The sequence below is a fragment of the Orycteropus afer genome, unplaced genomic scaffold (assembly GCF_000298275.1).
Source record: "Orycteropus afer afer isolate SDZICR_OR568_19922 unplaced genomic scaffold, OryAfe1.0 scaffold00214, whole genome shotgun sequence".
Classification (NCBI taxonomy): domain Eukaryota; kingdom Metazoa; phylum Chordata; class Mammalia; order Tubulidentata; family Orycteropodidae; genus Orycteropus; species Orycteropus afer.
In genome coordinates this window covers 948,204-974,464 of record NW_006921801.1, presented here as the reverse complement: position 1 = coordinate 974,464, position 26,261 = coordinate 948,204, and the positions used below count along the sequence as shown (strand labels likewise).

The 26,261-nt window shown below is 37.2% G+C and overlaps 1 protein-coding gene across 1 annotated transcript in view; it reads left to right on the top strand.

The window, feature by feature from the left end:
* FERMT2 (FERM domain containing kindlin 2) overlaps nucleotides 1–26,261 on the top strand; it is a 126,956-nt gene that overhangs the window by 81,614 nt on the left and 19,081 nt on the right. Inside the window, exons 4-9 of the mRNA XM_007948338.2 lie at nucleotides 8,873–9,098; nucleotides 9,200–9,302; nucleotides 15,713–15,820; nucleotides 18,992–19,126; nucleotides 20,033–20,082; nucleotides 21,809–21,933. Of these exons, the coding sequence (XP_007946529.1) occupies nucleotides 8,873–9,098; nucleotides 9,200–9,302; nucleotides 15,713–15,820; nucleotides 18,992–19,126; nucleotides 20,033–20,082; nucleotides 21,809–21,933 (747 nt within the window). The remainder of the gene's footprint in view (nucleotides 1–8,872; nucleotides 9,099–9,199; nucleotides 9,303–15,712; nucleotides 15,821–18,991; nucleotides 19,127–20,032; nucleotides 20,083–21,808; nucleotides 21,934–26,261) is intronic.

The window sequence follows — 26,261 nt, the reverse complement described above, 5'->3', positions numbered from 1 at the left end:
TTGCTTTCTTCATGGATGATGTTCTTGATGTCATCCCACAATCCCTCTGGTTTTCAGTCGTTGGTGTTCAGTGCATCAAATCTGTCTCTAAATTCAAGTGGGATATAATTAAGGTCACATTTTGGCTCTTATGAACTTGTTTTAATTGTCTTCAGCTTCAGCTTGAACTTACATATAAGCAGTGAGGGTCAGTTCCACAATCAGTTCCTGGCCGTGTTCTGACTGATGATATTGAGCATCTCAATTGCCTCTTCCCACAGATGTAGTCAATATGATTCCTTTGTATTCCATCTAGTCATGTCCATGTATATAGTCACTGTTTATATTGAAAAAGTATTTGCAATGAATGGGTATCATTTCTTTCACCAAGGCCTTATTTCTACCTACCAATGCTGCTTCTTTGTTTCCCACTTTTGCATTCCAGTCACCATTAATTATCAGTACATCGTGATTACGTGTTTGGTCAATTTCAGATTGCAAGAGTTGGTAAAAATCTTGAATTTCTTCATTTCTGACTTTAGTGGTTGGTGTGTAAATTTACATAATAGTGGTATTAACTGTTCTTCTTTGTAGGCATATAAATATTATCCTATTAAAGCACTGTACTTCATGGTGGATCTTGAAATACTCAACATGAATGTAATGCCAGTCCTCTTTGTCATCCTCGGCATAGTAGAGCATATGATTGTCTGATTGAGAATTACCAATACCAGTGCATTTCAGCTCACTAAGGTCTAGGATATCCGTCTTTATGCATTCCATTTCATTTTTGACAGCTTCCAGTTTTCCTAGGTTCATACTTTATACGTTGCAGGTTCCAGTCATGAATGAATGTTTACACCTGTTTCTTCTCATATTGCATCATGCCCCGTCCACACATGAAGGTCCCAGAACCTTACTCCATGCATGTCATTTGAGGCTAACTCTACTTTGAGGGGGTAGCTTTTCCCCAGTTGTATTTTGAGTGTCTTCTACCCCTGAAGGGCTCATCTTCAGTATGTCAGACAGTGTTTCACTGCTATTCCTAAGCTTTTCAGTGGCAAATTTTTTTCAGAAGTAGACTACCATGTCCTTCCTAGTGTGTCTTAGTCTGAAAGCTCCACTGAAACCTGTCTACTGGGTGACCCTGCTGGTATTTGAAATACTGGTGGCATAACTTCCACCAACACAGAAACAAGCATGCCACCACAGTATGACAAACTGACAAATGGTGGCTAGCTTACTGGAAAAGATCTATTATTTGTGTCCACTCTAAAAACAGATGATCAACAGAATGAGAAAATTATCAAACAGTATCATTAATATCACAAGTGAAATTTTGCTGAAGATAATTCAGAAGCAGTTGCAGCAGTATATTGACAGGGAACTGTCAGAAATTCAAACTGTATTCAGAAGAGGATGTAGAATGAGGGATATCATTGCTGATGTCAGATGGATTTTGGCTGAAAGCAAAAAATACCAGAAAGATGTTTACTTGTGTTTTATTGAGTGTGCAGAAGCATTCGACTGTGTGGATCATAACAAATTATGGATAACAATGCAAAGGGTGGAAATTCAGAACACTTCATTGTGCCCTTGAGGGCATAGACCATAGAGGCATTCGTTTGAACAAAACCAGGGACTACTACATGATTTAAAATCAGGAAAGGTGTGTGTTGGGGTTATGTCCTTTCACCATACTTACGTAATCCACATGCTGAGCAAGTGATCCAAGAAGCTGGGTTATGTGAAAAAGAATGTGGTATTAGGGTTAGAGAACAACTCATTAACAAACTTCAGTATGCAGATGACACAACCTTGTTTGCTGAAAGCGAAGAACACTTGAAGCATTTATTGATGATGATCAAAAACTCCAGACTTCAGAGTGGATCAGACCTCAACATAATGAAATCATAAATCCTCACAACTGGACCAGTAAGCAGCATCACAATAAATGGAGAACAGATGAATTTGTGAGAGATTTCATTTCACTTGGATCCACAATCAATGCTCGTGAAAGCAGCAGTTGAGAAATCAGAAGACATACTGCATTGGGCTAATCTGCTGTAAAAGCCTTTTTAGAGTGTTGAAGAGTAATGATGTCCTTTTGAAAATAAAGGCATGACTGACCCAAGCCATGGTATTTTCAATTGCCCTATTATGCACATGAGAGCTGGACTGTGAATAAGGAAGACTGAAGAAGAATTGATGGATTTGAATTGTGCTATTGGAGAAGAATATTGAAAATATCAGGGGCTGCCAGAAGATCAAACAAATCTGTCTTGGAAGAACTACAGCTAGAATACTCCTTAGAAGTGAGAACGGCCAGACTTTGTCTCTCATACTTTGATTATGTTGTCAGAAGGGACCAGTCCCTGGAGAAGGATATCATGCTTTGTAATGTAGAATGTCAGTGAAAAAGGGGAAGAACCTTAATGAGATGGACTGACACAGTGGCTACATCAGTGGGCGCAAGCATAGCAAAGATTGTGAGGATGGTGCTGGACTAGGCATTGTTTTGTTCTGTTGTACGTAGAGTTGCTATGAGTCAGAGCAGACTTGTTGGCACACACCACCACTGCCACCCGCCTTCTAAACTTTGTTTGGGGACAAATGCTGCCCTTTTGGTCTTGTGTGGTTGATTGATCTGAGAAGTACGTTCCTTTTTGGTGTAGTTCACTTTATAGACCTGTGTATTGTTTCACTGCAAGGTGATCTCTGTGAGTAGGTCCAGTTCTAGTTTTGGTAAGGGCCATAGTTGCAGATATTCTACCAGTCTCTATCAGGCCAGTAAATCTGGTCTTTTTTTCTGGTTTTGAGGTTTGTTTGACATTTTTTCTCCTACTCTGTGCAAGATTTTCTCTTGTGACCCTTATCAGAGCAGTGAGTAGTAGTAACCAGGGCACCATCTAGTTCTGGTCTTATGCTGGTGGAGGCTATAATTTGTATGGTCCATTAGTTCTTGAGTGTTTTACATCCTTCATTCTCTGCTCCATTCTGGAAGAGATTAATAATCGTGTCTCAGATAGCTGTTCACAAGGTTTAAAGACCCCAATTGCTACTCACCTAAGTAGGATGTAGAACATTGTCTTTATGGACTTTTTATGCCAGTTTCCCTAGTTGTCCCCTGAGACTGTGGTTCTAACCCCTGAAGCCCAGTGACTTGGTCTCTCAACATGTTTGGTTTTAGCTAAGAAGTTTGCATGACTTTGCCCCTTGTGTGCTCTAGTATATACCTAGGTACTTTTGCAGCACATAACAAACACATATGTAAAAATAGCCTCTGCTAAACCTGTATATGCTTGTGGATATACACCATCTCACACTTGTTCAGCTTACTTATCTACATATGTATCTATATGTAAATTATTGTTCGTCATTACAGGATTCTGTATTTAATACTATTTACTGTTTGTTATTCCTTTTGTTCTTGCATATCTCCCAGTGTCTTCCTTTGCCTTTTTCATGTTGTGATTACCTCTCCCTTTTTGTGTGTATTGCCTTTCCGTACACTCAAGTTAATACATGTATACTTAGTGATTTTCCCTCTGTCTCTCCCCCTCCTATCCCTGGTAACTTTCAAAGAATGTTTCTTTCTGTGTGTGAACCAATTGTTGAGTGTTTACAGTAGTGGTCTCATACAATATTTGTCTTTTTTGTGATTGACTTACTTCACTCAGTGTAATATCTTCCAGGTTCATCCATGTTGTGAGATTTCATTCACCAAGTCATCATTATTCTTTAATGTGTAATATTACTTTGTGTGTATGTACCACATATATCCATTTTTATGTTGTTGGGCACATTAGTTTCCATCTTTTTGCTGTTGTGACTCAATTTTCTGATGAATAGTAGGTGTGCATGTATCTATTCATGTCATGCTCTTAATTCTCCAGGATATATACCTAGTAATGGAATTGCTGGATCATATTGTATCTCTAGTTTTTAAGGAAGCACCATACTGTTTTCCATAGTGGGTGTTCCATTTTGTGTTCCCACCAGCAGTATGTGAGAGTTCCAATCTCCCCACAGCCTTACCAGCATTTGTTGTTGTTGTTTTGATCGTTGCCCTTAATTTGCTGGAGTGAGGTGGTATCATGTTGTAGTTTTGATTTGCATCTCTAATGGCTAAAGAGGAGCCCTGGTGGCATAGTGGCTAAAGCATTCTTTGCTAACCAAAAAGCTATTCAAAACCCCCAACCACTCCAGTGGAGAAAGATGAGGCAGTCTGCTCTTGTTAAGATTTACAGTCTTGGAAACCCTATGGGGCAGTTCTACTCTGTCCTACAGGGTCACTGAGAGTCTAAATAAACTCGATTGCAGTGGGATTGGTTTGGTTTTAATGGTAATATCACTAGGTATCTTTTCATGTGTTTGTTATCCACTTGGATGTCTTCTTTGGTGAAGTATTTGTTCATGACCTTTGCCTATTTTTTAATTGAATTGTTTTTTTATTGTTTGAGGTGTTGAAGTTTTCTGTAAATTTTAGAGATTAGACCCTTTTGGGAAATGTAGCCCCAGTTTTTTCCTCAGTCTCTAGGTTCTCTTTTAACCCTTTTGGTGAAGTCTTTTGATGAGCATAAGTGTTTAAATTTCAGTAGGTCATAGTCGTCTAGTTTGTCTTCTACTGTTTGTATGTTTTATGTTTGATTTTATATTTGTGCCATATATTGGGTCCTTAGTGTTGTCCATATTATTTCTTAATAATCTTTACAGTTTTAGGTTTTACGTTTAGGTCTTTGATCCATTTTGAGTTACCTTTTATGTGTGGTGTGAGGCATGGATCCATTTCATTTTTCTACAAATGGATGTCCAGTTTTGCCAGCACTATTTGGAAGCTCTGGTAGCATAGTGCCTAAGGCACCTGACTAGCTAACCAGAAGGCTGGTGGTTCAAACCCACCAGCCACTCCTCGGAAGGAAGGTTGAGCAATCTGCTTCTGTGGTGATACTGCCTCGGCAACACAAGGAGGGGTGCTATGAGTCAGGTCCGACTCGACGGCACATAACAACATAACAACAACATTTGTTAAAGAGACTTTCTCTTCCCCGTTTCAGGGAGTCAACTCTGTCAAAGATCAGCTGTCTGTAGGTAGATGGATTTACTTCTGGGTTCTCAATTCTGTTTCATTGGTCTGTTCATCTTTTGTTGTACCAGTACTAAGCTGTGGTGTTACTATAGCTGTGTAGTAAGTTCTGAGATTGGGGAGTGTGAGACCACCAACTGTGCTCCTCTTTTTCAGTAGTGCTTTGCATATCTTAGACTCTTTCCATTTCATACAAAGCTGTTGATTAGTTTTTCCATCTCATTAAAGAATATTATTGGAATTTGAATTGGGATTGAATTACATTTCTAGATCACATTGGGTAATACATTTTTACTGTTTTAAGGCATCCTTTCCATGAACATGGTATATTCTTTTTATTGTAGGTCTCTTGGTTTCTTGTGGTAGTGTTTTGTAATTTTCTCTGTATAAATCTTTTACTCCCTATTTAGGTTTATTCTTCAGTATTTTTTTCTTATTTAGGGCTATTGTAAATGATATTTTTTTCTTAATTTCCTGTTTAGAGTTTTCTTTGTTAGTGTAGAGGAATCTATCGGTTTTTTGTGTGTTTATCTTGTATCCTGCTAGTTTGCTGAAGGAAGCAACTTTTCTTGATTGCTGTGTAAACTAGAGTATAATTTACCAGTACCCTATATACTGCATATATACTGGGTATATACTGCATGTTTAGTTTTCTTATTTTTCTAACATGAGATTCTGTTGTATTTTGTATATTGTCCTGTGGCTTATTATTTTCTTTTGGTGATCTGTGTTAGAACATAGAGGTCTCCCTAGTTCTGATAAACAGCTTCATAGTTTTCCATTTAGGAAACTGTTGTTACCTGTTTCTCTACCTAGATGGTGTCTTATTTTTCTATCTACTAAAAAAGTTTCTATGGTTCTACATTCCTATCAACATTGTACAAACATACTCCTTTCCTGCATTCTTACCAATACTGAATGTTGCAAATCTTTTAATACTTTTATATACATTATCTTTACACTTTTATGTTTAAATTGGATTGACACAGTGGCTGCAACAGTGAGCTCAACCTTAGCAATGATTGTGAGGACGGTGCAGGACTGAGCAGTGTTGCATTCCATTGTACATTGGGTTGCTAGGAGTCAGAATTGTTTTAACTACATCTGACTACATTTTCATTGACCTGTAATTTGTTCCTATGAATGGTGTAAGATTGGTATTTTGATAGAAAATTTACTAAAATATATTAGTATTCACTTATAGAAAGGATATGTAAGAGAATATATTACTGAGTTATCAGGTAAATTTTACTGCATTAAAATAAGCAATACTCTAAGGAATGACTAGGGTTTCTAATATTTATACTGGTTGGCACTAGACTTTTCTACATGGCGCACAATTCAGTAAGTAGAATGGTCATTACACTTTTAAACTCCATTACCCCTTTTCAGGGTTTCTAGGTTATCTTTACCTGTAGTACAGCAATCTTATTTTTTCGTTGCTGACTAAATCCTACTTCAGCTTAATCCCTTTCCTTACTGGTTTTTTGCTTCAGATCTCTTTTAAATTGGGCAATCAGTAAAGTGGACTAGTTGGGATTTTTGCCAAACTGACATTTAAAAGGAATTTAAAATACATGTACTCTGACCTAGCAGTGCTTCTAGAATTAATAAGTACAAAAAATGTACTTTTATTGACACCACTGTAATAGCAATAGTAATAGCAGTAACAAAATGCTAAATAAATGCACACCAACTGGAATATTGGGAGTAAGTTAGGGTACGTGGGAGGCAGTTTGTATAGCTACAACCAGTCTGTTTAATTAATAGCTTAGCTCTGCAGTTTATTAGCTCTTGAGCTTAGACAGTTTATTTAATTTCTCTTTGCCTCAGTTTTCTCAACTAATATGAGAACTAGTTGGACTGTTGGGAACTTAAGATTAATTAGTACATTTAGTGTTTAAAAAATAAGAATAAAAATAATGAGGTGATGAAATGCAAAATGTGAACTATATACACTTGTAGAAAGTTAAGAGGGGAGAGATTTGGATATTTGGTCTAAGTAAATATGTGACTTAGGGGAACATTTTCTGTTGGTTTTAGAAACTTTATAAAGAAAATTGTCACTTTTCACTTCTGAATAGTAATTTTATTTCCTCATACCTGGAACAAATCTTCCATATTCCAGCATTCTTAATAAAAGTTTTGTTTAATAAATCTTGGAAATAAACAGAAGGTTCTACCTCTCCATGGTAGAAGTTAAAGGTTCTCCATACCCTGTATGTGTACTCTCTGTTGCGGAGTTACTCTGCCCAGCCGAGCTGGACTAATGTTTTTAAGTCCTTTTAATAAGTTTGTGTGCCCAATAACCCTTTCACAAAAGTGCCAAACAATTGTGATAAATTTGAAAAATAGCAGTCTAGTTTTAGGTTCCAGCTTTTAACCCAAGTCATAAATGAATATCTTAGTATTCTTTTATTCTTTCTTAAATACTGAAAGAGGAGAGTTTACAACTTTCCTTGTTGCTTGTTTAACAATGTTTACATTCTACACTTGTTTTAGTTGGTAACATTGGAAGAACACTTATCAGAGACATCAAAGTAGATACTCTGGCCAGCAAGAGGTCACTCCCCCGCCCCCCTAAACTTTACCTTCCTTTCCTAGACTTGGGTCATGACAACTACAAAAATCTCTAGCATTAACTAACTACCGCTTTTTCACAGATAATTATTTCTGTTACATAAGGGGGAAAAGAAAAGAGAAAAGGAGAGGGATTCCTAAGCATACTCTTAAATTGGGTAAGGGAATAAATTCTCTTTCCCTTATCTGTTTACATGCTACATCCATTACATATTTCCTTTTTAAAAATTATGACTAAAGAACAAAATAGAATCAACAGGATTAGAACTTTGAGGGAGGGAGAGTAGGACTTTAAGTTGAATTAAAATCCAGTCTCCTTGTTAAAATTTACATGAAGGAGGCTGTATCATCAGTTGACTAATTCAATAAATTTGTGTTTCTGGGGCCTCTACTATATGCCCACAGCACTGTACTCCTGAGGAATGAGAAGGTGTATAAGACAATATCCATGTCTTCAGGGATTTAGTTATAAAATCTGCCTTTGTTAGCTTCTTTCTAGGACAAACTTTCATTTCCCTTTTGCCTTAATACATTATTGGTAAATCTGTTGGAACCAGTGTAGCTACTCACTGAGAAAACTGGGTTGTTTTTTTAGTTCGTGTGAGTTTATTTGAAGGGTAATCAATGTTGTGAACTTGTTTGTCACTAGAGGATGGACAGCTTGATTCTTGTGAATTGGACAAAGTTTTTGAGCTGATGAGTTTCTTCTTTAGTCTTAAATGCAGTTGATGTACATACAATTAGGTAACATTTTTTTCTTTTTCCATGTTTCTTTTCATATTCCTTCTTTGTGTCTGTCCTCTATTGTTGCCTTTCCTTTACCTTCTGAATTCCTTTCTTTCCTTTCCTGTAGGCACTGATGTTCTTTACATTGGCCCTCTGAAAGGTGAGCCTTGACACAATTGAAAACAAAGTGTTAGTCTAGTCTGTCTGCTTCAGCTGTATCCTTTACTTGTCTTCTAATTCTCTTAAGCTGATTTTTTTCCTCAGAATTTCTACCAATTTAATTTTACTTTTATGATTATTATATGTTCTAATGTTACTTAAGTAGAGATAAAGTTAATTTCACATGTTTTTAAGACAGGTAAAATTATGTACTAAGCTTTCTTTCCAGAATGAAGCTTGTGTGTTTCACAATGTGCTTTATATCATTAGAACATTTATTATTGAAAATGAAGATTATGTTGTACTTCATACTTACTACCTGTTTTTCATGTTACTTATTAGGAAGCATATATTCCAGCCCAGGACTCTATAGCAAAACAATGACCCCCACTTACGATGCTCATGATGGAAGCCCTTTGTCACCAACTTCTGCTTGGTTTGGTGATAGTGCTTTGTCAGAAGGCAATCCCGGTATACTTGCTGTCAGTCAACCAATCACATCGCCAGAAATCTTGGCAAAAATGTTCAAGCCTCAGGCTCTTCTTGATAAAGCAAAAATCAACCAGGGGTAGGTTTTAAAATACAGATATGTTTGAAGAATTTCTTTATCTGACTAGAGATAGAAATATTTTATTAACTATCTTCCACTGCTCTTGTTAATTTGACCAGCTGGCTTGATTCATCAAGATCTCTCATGGAACAAGATGTGAAGGAAAATGAGGCCTTACTTCTCCGATTCAAGTATTACAGCTTTTTTGATTTGAATCCAAAGGTACCGAGGGTTTAGAGGGATTTTTCTTAAATTTTTTCGTTTGTTGGATTGTTTTCTGTTTCCATGGGTATTTGCTTTTTGTTTTTGGAAGTCGATGCAGTAACAAATTATTTTTATATAGCAAGTCTTCCATAACATTAAAAACACAAAACTTTAAGACAAAGCCATTTATAATTTACCTCAGTCCATTATTTTAATAGGTTGGAAACTTGAAATTTTTAATAATTTATATTTTACATATTTTAAATGTACTAATTTATTACTACAGAATTAGTAAGGTTAGTTTTGTTGTACACCTTGTCTTACTTCAACTGAAATAAACTTGTTCACATTTAGGTAAAGAAAAATTTCCTGAACTATTACTTTCTTTTCTTAGTGATTTGGGTGAAAGTTTACAGAGCAAATTCATTTTCCATACAACAATTCATACACATTTTGTTCCATGACACTGATTGCAATCCCCACAATGTAACAGCTCTCTTCCCACTTTCCCCCTGTGCCTAGCTTTTCCCTATGTCCTCCTTTCCCATGCATTCCTGCCTCCTGAGCTAGACTGCCCTTCTATTCTCCCATGATTGATCATTCTAAAGAGTGTATCTACCTAATGTGAATGTTTGCCCTATATGCCTGTCTGTTTGATTAGAAGCCACAGAAGTGATGAATAAGTCACTGGTCTCTCAGTTCCAGACCTGAAGGGTATCTAGGGGCCATAGTCGTGGGGGTCTCACCAGGCTCTATTGGACCAGTAAACCTGGTCCTTTTTTTTTTTTTTTAAGATTTTGAGTTTTGTTCCATATTGTTCTCCCACTCTGTCCAGGATCTTCTGCACTGATCCCTTTCTGAGTGGTTGACAGTGGTAGCCAGGCACCATCTAGTTCTTCTGGTCTCATGGTCACAGAGGCTGAGGTTCGCATGGTCCACTAGTCCCTTGGACAACTTGTTTCCGTGTGTCTTTGGTTTTCTTCATTCTTCTTTGCACGTGATAGAATTTTGAGAGACCAGTGATTTATTTATGACAAATGCCTTTTTTCAACAAATAAACAGTGACTGTACACATGGACCTCACCAGGTAAAATACACAGAAACCAAATCAACATCTGTGGAAAGAGGTGATGGAAAAGCTCAACAACATCACGAGCTGACTCTGGAACAGACCATCAGTTGCTTACGTACAAGTTTAAACTGAAGCTGAAGAAAATTAAAACAAATCCATGAGAGCCAAAATATAAACTTTATTTATCCCACCTGAATTTAGAGGCCAATCTGAAGAACGGATTTGACACATTGAATACCAGTGATCAAGTACCAGACGAATTAGGGGATGACATCAAGAATGTCATACATGAAAAAAGCAAAAGGTCATTAAAAAGACAGGAAAGGAAGAAAAGACCAAAATGAAGTCAAAAGGGACTCTGAAATTTGCTCTTGAACAGAGAGTAGCTAAAACAAAGGGAAGAAATGATTAAATGAAAGAGCTGAATAGAAGATTTTAAAGGGTTGCTTGTGATGACAAAATATTATAATGAGATGTGCAAATATCTGCAGTTAGAAAACTGAAAGGGAAGAACACGCTTGGCATTTTGCAAGCTGAAAGAACCGAAGAACAAATCAAGCCTTGAGTTGCAATATTGAAGGATTCTATGGGCAAAATATTGAACCATGCAGGAAGCATCAAAAGAACATGTAAGGAATACATGGAGTCACTGGACCAAAAAGAATTGTGTGATGTTCAGTCATTTCAGGAGGTGTAGCATATGATTAAAAACCAAGAGTATAAAAGGAAGAAGTCCAAGCTGCACTGAAGGAATTGGTGAGACACAAGGCTCCAGGAATTGAGGAATACTCATTGAGATGTCTCAACAAACAGATGCAGCACTTGAGGTGCTAGTGTTTGCCAGAAAATTTGAAAGACAAGTAGCTGGCCAGCCAACTGGAAGAGATCCATATTTATGCACATTCCAAAGGCGATCCAACAGAATGTGGAAATTATCCAACCATGTCATTAATAATACACACAAGTAAAATTTTATTGAAAATAATTTAAAAATGGTTAATAGCAGTATATTTACAGGGAACTTCCAGAATTCAAGCCTAATTCAGAAGAGGGCGTGGAATGAGAGATACTCATTGCTGATGTCAAATGGATCTTGGCTGAAAGCAAAGAATGCCAAAAAATACCAGAAATACCAAGGCCAAGAACAGATATATGTACACCTATGTTCATCACTGCACTATTTACAATAGCAAAAAGATGGAAACAGCCTACATGTCCAGCAACAGAAGAATGGATAAGCAAACTGTGGTACATACATACAATGGAATATTATGCAACACTAAAGAATTGATGTAGAGTCTGCAAAACACCACATAGCATGGATGAACTTGGAGGACATTATACTGAGTGAAGTAAGTCTATCACAGAAAGACAAATAATAGTTTAGTTCACTATCGTAAAAAGTCAAGGAAAGGTTTATATATGGAAGGAAACTTTGCTGGTTATGAGGGGAAGGATGGGAATACTGCAAAAAAGAAAATGCATTGACCCATGTCACTTTAGTTTTGTGTATTTCACTATACATAAATTATATTTCAACAGAATATATTTAGAAAAAAAAAATACCAGGAAGATGTTTACTTGTGTTTTATTGACTATGCAAAGACATTCAACTGTGCAGTTCATAACAAATTATGGATAACATTGCAAAGAATGGGATTTTCTTGCCATACTTACTCAGTCTATATGTTGAACAGATAGATAATCAGAAAAGCTGGACTATATGAAGAGGAATATCGAGATTGGAGGAAGACTCATTGACAACCTGCAATATGCAGATGACACAATCTTGCTTGCTAGAATTGAAGATGACTTGAAGCGCTTCCTGAAGAAAATCGACTACAGTCTTCAGTATGGATTGCACCTCAACATAAAGGAAACAGAAATCCTCACTACTGGCCCATTAAGCAAGGAGCTCTGGTGGCGTAGTGTGTAAGGCATTTGACTGTGAAACAGACGGTCAAGGGTCCAAACCCACCAGCCTCTCCACAGAAGGAAGATGGAGTAATCTGCTTCTGTAAAGATCTATCACCTCGGAAACCCAGTGAGGGTTGCTGTGAGTTGGAATCAACTCAGTTCACTGAGTTTGGTTTTTGGACCAATAAGCAACGGCACAAGTAGTGGAGAAAAGATTAAAGTTGTTAGGGATTTCATTTTATTTGGATCCACAGTCAATGCCTATGGAAGCAGTCATCAGGAAGTCAGACAGCATACTGCTCTGGGCAAATCTACTGCAGGAAGATCTCTTTAAAGTGTTAAAGAGCAAAGGTGTCACTTTGAAGACTAAGGTGAACCTGACCCAACCCATGGTATTTTCAGTAGCCTCATATGCATGTAAAAGCTGGACAGTGAATAAGGAACACCAAAGAAGAATTGATAGATTTGAATTGTGATGTTGGTGAAGAATACTGAAAATACCAGTGAGTGCCAGAACAACGAACAAACCTGTCTTGGAAGAGTACATCTGGAATGTTCCTGAGAAGTGAGAATAGCCAAACTTTGTCTCACATACTTTGGTCATGTTGTCAGAAGGACCAGTCCCTAGAGAAGGATATCATGGTTGGTAAAGTAGAGGGACAGCAAAAAAGGGGAAGACTCTCAACAAGATGGATTGACACAGTGGCTACAACGATGGGCTCAAAACATAGCAAAGATAGTGAGGATGGAACAGGACCAGCCAGTGTTTCATTCTGTTGTGCATAGGGTCACTATGAGTGTTGCTTCTGTTTTTTAATTTTTTATTTTGATATGCATGAAAGTTTACAGAGCAAATTCATTTTCCACAGGGCAGTTATACACATTTGTTTCATTACATTACTGCAATTTCCCACAATGTAACAGCTCTCTTCCCATTTTTTCCCATGTCCTTCTTTTTTATATACCTTCTTATACATTCTTGCCTCCTGAGCTATCTCCCTATGCAAATACTGCCCTTCTGTTCTCCCATGATTCATCATTCTAAAGAGTGTGTCTACCTGCTGTAAATGTCCACCCTATATGTTTATCTGCTCTGTGGCTAGAAGCCACAGGAGTGAGTTCAGTTGCAGATCTGAGGGTAACTAGGGGACACAGTCTTGGGGATCTCACCAGGCTCCATCAGACCAGTAAACCTGGTCTTTTTTATGCTTTTGAGTTTTGTTCCACATTGTTCTCCCACTCTATCCAGGATCTTCTGCACTGATCCTTTTCTGAGTGGCTAACAGTGGTAGCCAGGTACTATGAGACCATCTTCTGGTCTCATGATCATATAAGCTGAGGTTCACATGGTCCACTAGTCTCTTGGACTAATTGTTTCCTTGCATCTTTGGTTTTCATCATTCTTTCCTGTAGACAAGAGACCTGTTGTTGCATGTAGATGGCCATTTGCAAGCTTTTTAAGACCCCAGTTGCTATTCACCAAAGTAGGATGTAGAACAATGTTTTGGTGTAGTAACGTCATTTGAGCTTGATGTTCCTTGTGACCATGGTCCTCAGCCCACAGGTACAACTATTTGCTCCCTCAGGGTGGTTGGCTGTGGCTAAGAAGTTACCATAACTTTGCCCCTTGTTAGAAAATTGGAGCAGTCCTGATGGCACCTAATAATAACAACAGCAACATAAGAGATCTGGAATTTTTCCCCCCAGAAAATTGGCACAGAGGGTTAGAACCTTTTCTTTTACATTGATTCTGGGGAAAAACATTTCTCTTGGCCATCCTTTTCATGTCTAGATTATAATTTATTGTCCTTTAGTATGTGATTAATTCTTTATATATGAATAAAGTATATGTAATAGAACTGTAAAAAAATATTTTTAATTCCACTTTAAGGCAACACCATGTCCAATTACAGTAAAGCCAAAGCTGTTTTAGGAACAGAGTTGCATTTTAGGGGAGGGAGTATGTGTTTTGTCAATGTTTTAAGAAATTACTAAGCCATTACTTTTATTAATAATTAAATGGATAAATGTGTAACATAAATATTTTCCACAAAGGAAAGTTTGCCCTCTATTTTGGTTATTTAAAAGAACTGCCATTTCTAATACCTGCCACTTAACCTTCAAGTTATATTTTTTATGCTGGGGGGAAAAAAAAAAACCCACTGCCATCAACTTGATTCTGACTCATAGCAACCCTCATTGGGTTTCCAAAACTGTAAATCTTAACAGAACTAGATTGCCTCATCTTCCTCCCTCGGAGCAGCTGGTAGGTTTGAACTGCTGACCTTCCGGTTAGCAGCCAAATGCTTTACCCATTACATCACCAGAGCTCCTTATTTATTTACATTAGGGGCTATAATATCTAATCGTTATTTCCCTTAGAATTAATAAGTATAGATGAGTAATAAATTATCTTTTGATTTATTCTAGTGTCACTTTCTTTAAATTTTACTTTGTTCTTGTGAATATACATAGCAGGACATAAAACAATTCAACAGTTTCAGCATGTTCCATTTAGTGACACAGATTATATTCTCTGAGTTGTGCAGCCAGTCTCATCCTCTTTTCTGAGTTGTTCTCTCTCATTAACATGAACTCACTGCTCCTAAGGTTCCTACCTACTATTTTCAGTTGTTGTTGTCAATATTATCTCATATAAATAGTTCTTAAAAAGAGGATAATGCTCATCGCAGAAATTTTTACTAAACTAAGTTTTTGTTTGGTATTAGCTCAAATGGCACAGTCGTTGAGGCATTTGGCTGCTTACCAAAAAGTTGTTGGCAGTTTGAACCTACCAGCTGCTCCACCGGAGAAAGAGGCAATCCAGCACTTCTACTTTATCCTATAGGGTCACTAGGAGTCTCGGGTGACTCATGGACAGTGTGTTTAGTTTGAAGACTTCAGGGGATATTTTTGGTTTAAGATTTAATAATTATTTCAAGGGCAGTAGTTTCAGAGGTTCATCCATGTTCCAGAATGCCTAGAATCCATGAGAAATTGAAATTATGTTCTTCATTTTCCCTTTTTGATCAGAATTCTTCTATGGAATCTTTGATCAAAATGTTCATTAATAGTAGCTGGGCATTATCCATTTCTTCTGATCTCATGGCAAAGGAGGCAGTTTTTCATGGACGCATTTAGCCACACATTTCATATCCTTCTATTCCTGACTGTCCTTCTTGTTGTTTCAGGTAAATAGAGACAAATTTCAGTGTCACTTCTAATAGAAAATTAAGTGTGTGTGTGTGTGTGTGTGTGTGTGTGTGTGAAAACGCTATAGATATGTTTCTTATAATTGGTACTTGGTAGTGAATAAAAATCCAAGAAAAAATTTAAACATTAAGTTTTCTTGTCAAGCTTTAAATATAACTATTCAGAGGTTTCAGACTTTTTACAGCTGAAGATCTTAGAAACCAACTGTGTCGTTCTTTTGCTGCAGTATGATGCAATTAGAATCAACCAGCTTTATGAGCAAGCCAAGTGGGCTATTCTCCTGGAAGAAATTGAATGCACAGAAGAAGAGATGATGATGTTTGCAGCTTTGCAGGTATTTGAGAGAATTAGTAAATGGTACTTTGGGGCAAATATCAAGAGTCTGTTTTTAATAGTGAAGTGGCATAATAATCCTAGTAGTTTTTGGTATTTACTTTTTGCTATTTAGAAAATAAGTAGATACATAAATATGTGAATTTAGTTTATTCTTCTGTATTCTGTAAAGAAAAATTAGCCTCCCACCCCAGGTATTCCATTTTAAAACTAGCCAGTTTTCCCTTGAAATAAAATTACATAACAAACTTAAATAAGTAGGTACTGTTTTGCTTAGATTAAAAATAGTGTTTTTCAAAGTGTGGTCCTTGCACACTCTCTACCTTCAGAATTACAGTGGTACTTGTTGCAAAACAAAATGCACACTTAAATACTGACCCAGACCAGACTCAACGCCGTCAAGTCAACTGCCGTCAAGTCGGATCCAACTCATAGTGACCCCTCCTTGGGTTTCCAAGAAAGTATCAGTACGGAAGTAGATTGTCCAAACTTCCTTCCGAGGAGTGGCTGGTGGGTTTGAACCGCCAGCTTTCTGATTGGCAGTCAAATGCCTTAGGCACTACGCCACCAGAGCTACTACTTCAGTATTACTCCATTTAAAACTACTTTAGGGTGGGCTCTACAAGTCAGCATTTCTTAGAGACGCTGAGGTCTGATGACTACCAGATTCATTTAAAATTAGGGTAGAATTCTAGTTTTGAATAATGTTCTGATAAACTTAATGTTCTTTAAATAACAGAAGTACAGAAAGCAAAGCTGACATTCAGTTATGAAAAGCTTTCATTATAAAAGTGAGTTCATTTTTCTCCTTAGAAAACAAAAATACCCATAATCCTCTAAATGCTTTTGTGTACCCAGAAAAATTTACCAGTTTAAAAAGTCTTTTAGAAAGTAAGAACAGCTAATTTCTCCTTCGTTTACATGATTCAAGAAGGGAGTCAAGAAATACAGGCAGGGAAATCATTGGCAGATAGATTCATTTGTTTTCTAGAGAACAGATGTAAAGGGGAGTCACCTACTTAACCCTTTTATGACTTGTGGGACACATATCACCCACCAGCATTTTTAGCCTCTCCCATTTCTTGGGAAGCTTTTATCCCAGTTATAGTACATGCTACTGCCTGGGGGGACCTGGATAACTGCATGAGTCTGAACAAACGGGCCTCATTCCACCAATCTTACCACCAGTAGAAACACCTCAGTTTATTTATGGAGACTGAATGATCCCAAAGCATATTCCTCCTATGTCTAGATGTAATGGGAGGATTTTAGACAATAAATCCCCTTTGTTGTTAGAAGACTTTCCAGAGACTGACCTGAAGGCTGTAGGGGCCATCCAGTACCAGAAAATAAAACTATTTGCAAGTATGATGAAGAAATACCTAGTATTTTCTATTTGAGACTTAACCTACATTGAAACTGTAACTGTGTTCCCCTTGGGGCTTCTAGTTCCTCTTGTAAAAGAAATCTAAGTAAAACAATAATAAAAAGAAATAATTCAAAGTAAGAAGCTATGCAGAACACATACCCTAGGGAGATGCACCCCCTAGATCAACCAACCATGAGAAATTAGAAGGGCAGCATTTACATAGAGGGAGAGCTGGACCGACAGGAATGCATAGACGAGAAGGACACGGAAGGGATAGTCACAGGGCAGAGATGAGAAGGAAAGCTGTTAACGGTTCGGGATTGTAATCAGGGTGTGAAACCAAATGTGCATGAACTGTTGTAAGTAAAACTAATTTACTTTGTGAATTTGCACCCATATCACAATAAAAGGATTACCAAAAAACGAGTGAGAATCTATGTATAAAAAATAAAGTGGATAAGTCAGTAGCATTGTTTTTAAAGCATTTGGTGCCAAGTATGTAGTATAATTTTTAACAGATGTTCCATGCACCTTTGAAAGCCAAGCTGGATTTTATGACATCACAGCCAGGGTTTCCCTAAGTATGACTCATGAGAACCTTTTACATCAGAATTACCTAGGGTGCTTAGTAAAAATGCAGACTCTAAGTTGGATGCCAAATTTGCTGAATCAGAATCTCCAGGTTTAAACCTAGAGATCTATTATTTTTAACCCACTGTCCAGATGATTCTTAATATCCTCTGAATTTGGGGGCCATTGACAACTGGGCCTTAGCTTACCTCCTTCTTCATTATTTGTGAACACGGGAGTTTGTATCACTGTAAAGATCTCATTTTGGCACAAGTGAAGGTATAGCCAGACGATTCATCGTTAATTCACTAAATCTTAAAACTCGGAGAAACACAGATAATTATTTGGCCTCAGATTAGTTCATTAATGTTCTCATGAATACATTGTATTCAGCAAATGAATACTTTAGGAATTTGGAGTGTTATTTACTACTTTGAAAGGTATCTGACTGAGTTTTTCCAGTAGATCTTCTGACCTTTCTTCTGAAGTACTTCTAGGTGGACTTGGACCTAAATACTTTAAAAACAGAATAAACTTTTCAGTTTGTAGCTGAGCAAATTAACTGTTTGTACCACTCAAGGACTCCATTTAAAAGCAAAGGTTTTTCTATCTATATATAGAGGTACAGTTACCACACCACTCACTGCTCTTATCACTCATTCACTCATTCATTCATTTGTGTGTGTGTGTTCACACATAAACATCATCTCTCCTTCTTATGTAACTGAGAATGTAAACATATGGTTCTGGTGTTGTTTCAGCTTGAAATGAGCATGAGGGAGGAACTTTCACTTTCAGCATAATGGGTGATAAGTAACTTTTAATAGTAATGTAAGGTAACCACAGTTAACCATTTCTACAAAAGATGTTAAGTATATTCTGTTTATCATGCAATATGCATTGATACTAGGCCCTGTTTCAGACACAGGGAATATACTGCAGTGGGAAAAAAAAAAAGTTAAAAAAAAAAAATCTCTGCTCATGCAGAGCTTAGTGAAGTATCAACTCTGTAAGTCCTAAGAACTCCCAAACTAGTAATTCATTTGTATATGTCCAGAGACCCTACATCCTATGGGCATTTATTAGCTTGCTTAGGCTATTGATTTTAGGTGCTGCACCTTTTGATTTTCCTATGGTTCTAGTTCTTCGACATTTATATTTTCAAATTAGATAAAAAAAGCATTCAATATAGATAGTAATTTCCTTTTAATAAAATGTCATTTCTGGTTTTAGTATCATATCAATAAGCTGTCAATCATGACATCAGAAAACCATTTGAACAACAGTGACAAAGAAGTTGATGAGGTTGATGCTGCCCTTTCAGACCTGGAGATTACTTTGGAAGGGGGTAAAACATCGACAGTTTTGGTACGGTGAATCTTTTTACCTGTGAACTTGAGTTGATGGTGCTATTTAAGCAATTACTTTACATTTGATACTTGTCTCTTTGTAAGTTAGGTTCTCATGAAGGGGGGGGGGGAGAAATATTTAATGCTTTAGAGAAGTCAGACATTGATTTTTCAGGAATTTAAGGGGAAAATTTTTAAGTGAATGTTGCACTTAAAGTCTCTATTGCTTCCAACACAGTAAAGGTAGGTCCTTACTCTAATACTTTACACATTCTTTTAGAAGTTGTGGGAGAACATTTCTGCACAAGAAAACTTCATCTCAAGCCCTTTTAAAACACTAAATAAATTTAGCAATACACACATTTGAAATATTACAGAAGGAAAAATAGATCTCAGGAAAATTTTTAAATGGTAAGTTGGTTTTTAAAGCTTGTTGTTGTTGTTGTTTATGTGCCGTCGAGTCAGACCCGACTCATAGCGACCCCTCCTTGGGGTTCCGAGGCAGTATCACTACGGAAGTAGATTGCCCCATCTTCCTTCTGAGGAGTGGCTGGTGGGTTTGAATCGCCAGCCTTCCGGTTAGCAGTCAAGTGACTTACACACTATGCTACCAGAGCTCCTTAGGTATTAGTTATTGCTAAGGAAACATTTATCTCAGGGTGGTTATGATTTACAAAGTTGTGTATAACTACATACTATATTCTTGTGGATTGTGTAAGTTGCTATTTTGATCAGATTTTTATTAGCTTTTTCTGCCATTTGAAAAATGATAGTGTTCATATGACCATAATCCATATGACCTTATCTTTACAATCTGTATTTTATGGAATTCTATTTGTTTATTAAATAAACTGGTTCTTGAGAGCAGGTATTAGGAAGAAATTCGAAATTAAAAATTTCTTAAGTGATTTAACTCTCTACCTAGGGTGACATCACTTCTATTCCTGAACTTGCTGACTATATTAAAGTTTTCAAGTAAGTACAAAAAAGGGAGGGGATTCTAGGTGTTAATGAGGAGATGTTATCCAGTCATGTCCCCATTAAGTTTGACAAATGTATAAAAAATGGTAATTACAGAAAATAACCGTCTTTACCAAATTAAAATCACATTACTCATTAAGTTGTTTTGTCTAATAAACATTAAAAAAAAACAAGATTGTATCGTAGAGATGCTGTGACACAGGGACATAACAGCATAAAGCGTCCCCTCTGTGTTCTCAGGCGACAGCAATAAATAATGAGCTGTTACTTCTAGTGGTCTTATTCAGACCCCTATATTCTATTGACTTTTGTTTGTTTATAATACATTTTATATAGTAAGGTTCCAGTATATTTTATATATACATATATATGTGTGTGTGTATACACACACACACACACACACATACACATACATATATATATTAGACTTTTTAATCATTCAGTCCAACCATATTCCATAGAATCAAGAGAAGTGGACATTAAGGCAAAGAGGGGAAGGAGATGACATGGAATACACTTTTTCTACTATGTAAGGTTTAAAGCTGTTATGGAATAAATCATTCACTGTAGCTGAACATACGATAGTTGAAAATATATAACACTTCTAAGAGAAGGGCAAGAGTTCAGGTATCACTACCCTACCTCCTCTTCCTTCTCCCTTAGTATGCTTTTTCTTTGTCTAACACCTTTCCTTGTCCACTTTCCCTTATAACCCCCTCCATCTTCTTCTGTGTTTGACATTGGAGTGGCAAGTTAATGTCACCATTGAAATATATCCTTGATGGCAGCAAGAACATCCCCCAGTTCCAGTCATGCCAAGTAAATAGAGGCTTCTCAGGCAGCTCTATGGCACACCCATGAACCTATAGGTAATTATGGCACCGAGAAAACTTCCAATTATTGAAGTTACCTTTCTTTTCTTGTCCTTTTCATGTGACCTGCTAAGGATAAATAAAATGGATACCACTGACAGTACAGTAGTCTCTCCTTATCCATGATACTGCTTTCCACATTTACCAGGGTCAAACACAGTCCAAAAATATTAAATGGAAAATTCCAGAAATAATCATTTTATAAGTTTTAAATTGAGTGCTGATCTGAGTAGCGTGATGAAGTTCTGCTCCATCCTGCCTGGAATTGAATGATCCCTTTGTCCAGTGTGTGTATACGCTACCTATTAGTCACTGACTGGCCGTCTTGGTTATCAGATTTGACTGTCAGGATACCACAGTGCTTGGGTTCAGGTAATCCTTATTTTACTTAACAATTGTCCTGTTTTATTATTAGCTATTATGTTAATCATTTACTGTGTCCAATTTATAAATTAAATATTCTCATAAGTGTTTATGTATAGAAAAAAACAGACACAGGTTTGGTACTATCTGTGGTTTTAGGCATCAATTGAGAGTCTTGGAACATATGCTCTACAGATAATAGGGGACTACTGTACTAGAATGTTAGCCCTGTTCTTTTCTACCTACTTACTGTTTCTGAGATCTTCCTGAGTAGATAGGTTAGATTTAGAAGGGAGGGACAGTTCAAATAGGAACAACATTTAATACAAAGACACTGGCCACAGAGGACTTAGTTCAGCATATGTAAAATCTGGCCTCAGGTTTTAAAAGTCAGCTATTTAGTAGCATATATTCTGTGGTACTAAACCATAGCACTGATAAACTTACTTCAGAAGTGGTTTTCCTCTTAATTTTATTTGATACAGGCCAAAAAAGCTAACTTTAAAAGGTTACAAGCAGTACTGGTGCACCTTTAAAGACACATCTATTTCTTGTTATAAGAGCAAAGAAGAATCCAGTGGTACACCAGCTCATCAAATGAACCTAAGAGGTAAGGAAAGCCTTGAAATCATGGTCAAATACAAGAACAAAAAAAAAATCATTTTAACTATTTTTAAGTATATAATTCTATAACATAAAATGTATTCACCATGTTGTATAACCACAATTGCTATCTGTTTCCAAAATTTTTTCATTACCTCAAATAAGAACTCGATACCGCTTAAGCAACAGCTCCCTCATTTCCCCCACCCTTAGTAACTACTAATAAACTTTGGTCTCTGTGCATTTGCCTATTCTAGATATTTCTTATAAGTAGAATCATTCAGTATTTGTCCTTTTGTGTCTAACTTACTTCATTCAGCATAATGTTTTCAAAGTTCATTCATGTCATAGCAAGCATCAGAATTTCATTTCTCTTTATACCTTAGTAACATTTTTCTTAGATGGTATTTTGTTTATCTTTTCATCTATTGCTGGCCACCTGGGTTTCTAACTGCAAAAAAGGCATGGGTGCAGCATCTTCTGGCCTCTTCCAACTTCAAAAGAGGGAGACAGAATCACCATCAGCAGCCCAAGGCTTATTCCTATGAAGCCAAACATGCTGCCACCCTTCAGACTTTTTACCAACTCTGACATCAGCTGTCCTTCCCATGGCACTCACTGCTTCTCTGCTGGGTTCGATAATTCATTGTGATGGTCACATGGAACTCACAGACAGTACTCAAGATTGTGGTGTTTATTAGGGAAGTAACAGGCTACAGTTCAGGTTCAGGAATGTGCTCAGGATACAGTTCTTCCATCAGACTAGTCTTCATCTGCTGTGCCCTCAGACGTACTTCTGCTCAGGTGAGTGTCACAAGGCTCTTTTAGCTCTGTCAATAGGTCCATCTAGGTATACCCCACTCTGCCAGCAAGGCTTCTCCGCAAGTGGATTCAACTTTCTCACTCCATGGGCCAGGAAAGCCCACCGCTCTGTCTCATCTCATGGTTCCACTACACCTGTCTTTCTGCCAGACATCTCTGCCACAGAGGTCCAGTGTAGGGATCTTGGGTCCAAGGACACACTCTACTCTAACTCCAGCTCTTCTCTCTTGATGGTAGTGAGATTCCCCCCTTCTGCCTCTAGGAGAGCTCATTTTAAGCCTAACAGAATGACGAAACTATCCAATCCCAACATTAGCATTCCATACACATTTGCATGGTCCCACCCCATACCGTGGTGGGAGTCACAAAGACTAAGGCTAGAAAAGCCATGCCAAATGATTCACCACACCACACTACCTTTTCGCTATTGTGAGTAATGCTTCAAGAAACATTGATGAACAAGTATCTCTTCTGTTCCTGCTTCCATTTCTTTAGAATATATACCTAGGAATGGAATTGCTGAATCTTAAGTAGTTTTCCACCATTCATCTGTCAGTTTGTCGTACTGTGGTGGCTTGCATGTTGTGTTGGTGTTAGAAGCTATGCCACCAATATTTCAGATACCAGCAGAGTCACCCATGGTGGACAGTTTCCAGCAGAGCATCCAGACTCAGACAGACTAGAAAGATGGAAGAGGGTATCCACTTCTGAGAAAAATTAGCTACCGAAAACCTTATGAGAATAGCAGTGAAATACTGTCGGAAGATCGAGTTCCTTAGATTGGAAGCACTCAGATTACAACTGGGGAAGCACTGCCTCCTCAAAGTAAAGGCAACCTTAACAACATGGATTATGTAAAGCTTTGGGACCTTCAGTTACTGTTGTGGCAGAACTCAAAATGTGAAGAAACAAGACACACATCCATTAATAATCTGAACATGGAATGTACAAAATAGTCTAGGAAAATTGGAAGTTTTTAAAACTGAAATGGGATGCCTAAAGATCGGTATACCAGGCATTAATGAATCAGAAAATTATATGGTCTGCTATTCCAGGAAAGAGAAATTGAAGAAAAGTGGGTCACAGTATTTCAATATCTATCGAAGTACAGTGCTGTCACTGATAGGATAAAATCCATACACCTACAAGGAAAGGCCAGTTAATACTAGTGTTATTCAAATACATGCACCAACCACCATAGCCAAAGATGAAGAAATTGAATATTTTTATCAACTTCTGCAGTCTGAAATTGACCAGATATGTGGTCAAGATGAACTGATAATTATTGGTGATTGAAATGCAAAAGTTGAAAAGGAAGAAGCATCAGTAGTTGGAAAATATGGCCTTGGTGACAGAAATGACATCAGAGATTGAATGGTGGCATTTTGCAAGACATACCTTTTTTCAACTACATAAATGGCAGCTGTATACATGGACTTACCTGGATGGAATACATAGTAATCAAATTGACTACATCTATGCAAAGAGACGATGGAGAAACTCAATATCATCAGTCAAAACAAAGCCAGGAGCTGACTCTAGAGCAGACCATCAATTGCTCATATGCAAATTTTAGATGAAGCTTAAAAATTAAAAGCTTAAAATTAAAACAAATCCACAAGAGCCAAAATGCAACCTTTATTATATTTCACCTGAATTTAGAGACCATCAACAGAACAGATTTGACATACTGAGCACCAGTGACTGAAGACCAGATGCATTGTGGGAGGACATGAAGAAAGCAGAAGGTCATTAAAAAGACAGGAAAGTAAGAAAAGATCAAAATGGATGTCAGGAAGCTCTGAAACTTGCTTGTGAACAGAGTTGCTGAAGTGAATGGAAGAAATGAAGATGTAAAAGAGCTGCATGGAAGATTTCAGAGAGTGGCTCTAGAAGACAAAGTGTTACAATGAAATGTGCAGAGTCCTGGAGTTAGATGATCAAAAGAGAAGAACATGCTCAGCATTTCTCAAGTTGAAAGAACTGAAGAAAAAATTAAAGCCTTGAGGAGCAATATTGAAAAATTACATGGGCAAAATGTTGACCAACGTAAGAAGCATCAAAAGAAGATGGAAGAAATACAGAGTCACTTTACCAAAAAGAATTGGTTGACTTTCAAACATTTCAAGAGATAGCATATGATCAAGAACTGATGGTACTGAAGGAAAAAGTCCAAGCTGCACTGAAGAAATTGGTGAAAAAAAGACTCCAGGAATTGATAGAATACCCACTGAAATGTTTCAACAAATGCATGCAGCTCTGGAGGTGCTTGCTTGTTATTGCCAAGAAATTTGGAGGACAGCTACCTGGCTGTCCAAATGGAAGAGATCCATATTTGTGCCCATCCCAAAGTAAGGTGATCCAATAGAATGTGGAAAGTATCCAGCCATACCATTAATAACACACACAAGTAAAATTGTGAAGATAATTCAAAAATGGTTGTAGTGGTATAATGACAAGGAACTTCCAGAAATTCAAGCTGGATTCAGAAGAGGACATGGAACAAGGAATATCATTGCTGATGTCATATGGATCTTGGCTGGAAAGATGTTTACTTGTGTTTTATTGACTATGCAAAGACATTTGACTTGTGTGGATCATGACAAGTTATGAATAACATTCCTAAGAATGGGAATTCCAGAACACTTAATTGTGCTCATGAGGTACCTGGCCAAGAAGCTATCACTCAGACAAAACAAAGAGATACTGCGTAGTGTAAAATCAGGAAAGGTGTATGTCAGGGTTGTATCTTTCCACTGTATTTACTCATTCTATATGCTGAGCAAATAATCTGAGAAGCAGGACTATATGGGGAGGAATGTGGCGTCGGGATTAGAGGAAGACTAATTAACAACATTCAGTATGTAGGACACAACCTGGCTTGCAGAAAGTAAAGAAGACTTGAAGCACTTACTGATGAAGATCAAAGACTGTAGTCTTTAGTATGGATTATACCTCAATATAAAGAAAACAAAAATTCTCAAACGTGGACCAATAAGCAGCATCGCGATAAACAGAAAAAAGACTGAAGTTGTCAAAAGATTTCATTTTACTTGGATCCACAATCAACATTCATGGAAGCAGCAGTCAAGAAATGAGATGTCTTATTATACTGGGCAAATGTGCTGCAAAAGAACTGTTAAGAAAGAAATATATCACTTAGAAGACTAAATGCACATAACCCAAGCCATGATATTTTCAGTCACCTCATATACACGTGAAAGCTGGACAGTGAAGAAGAAAAACCAAAGAAGAGTTGATGTCTTTGAATTGTGGTGTTGGTGAAGAATACTGAATATACATGGACTGCCAAAAGAACAAACAAATCTGCTCTGGAAGAAGTACAGCCAGAATGCTTGTTGGAAGCAAGAATAGCCAGATTTTGTCTCACCTGCTGTATTAGGCTGGATTTCTAGGGAAGCAAAACCAGTGAAGCTTATATACACATAGAGCAAAAGAGAAATTTATCTTAGGAAAATGGCTCACACGCTTGATCCCAAGTTCTTGGATCAA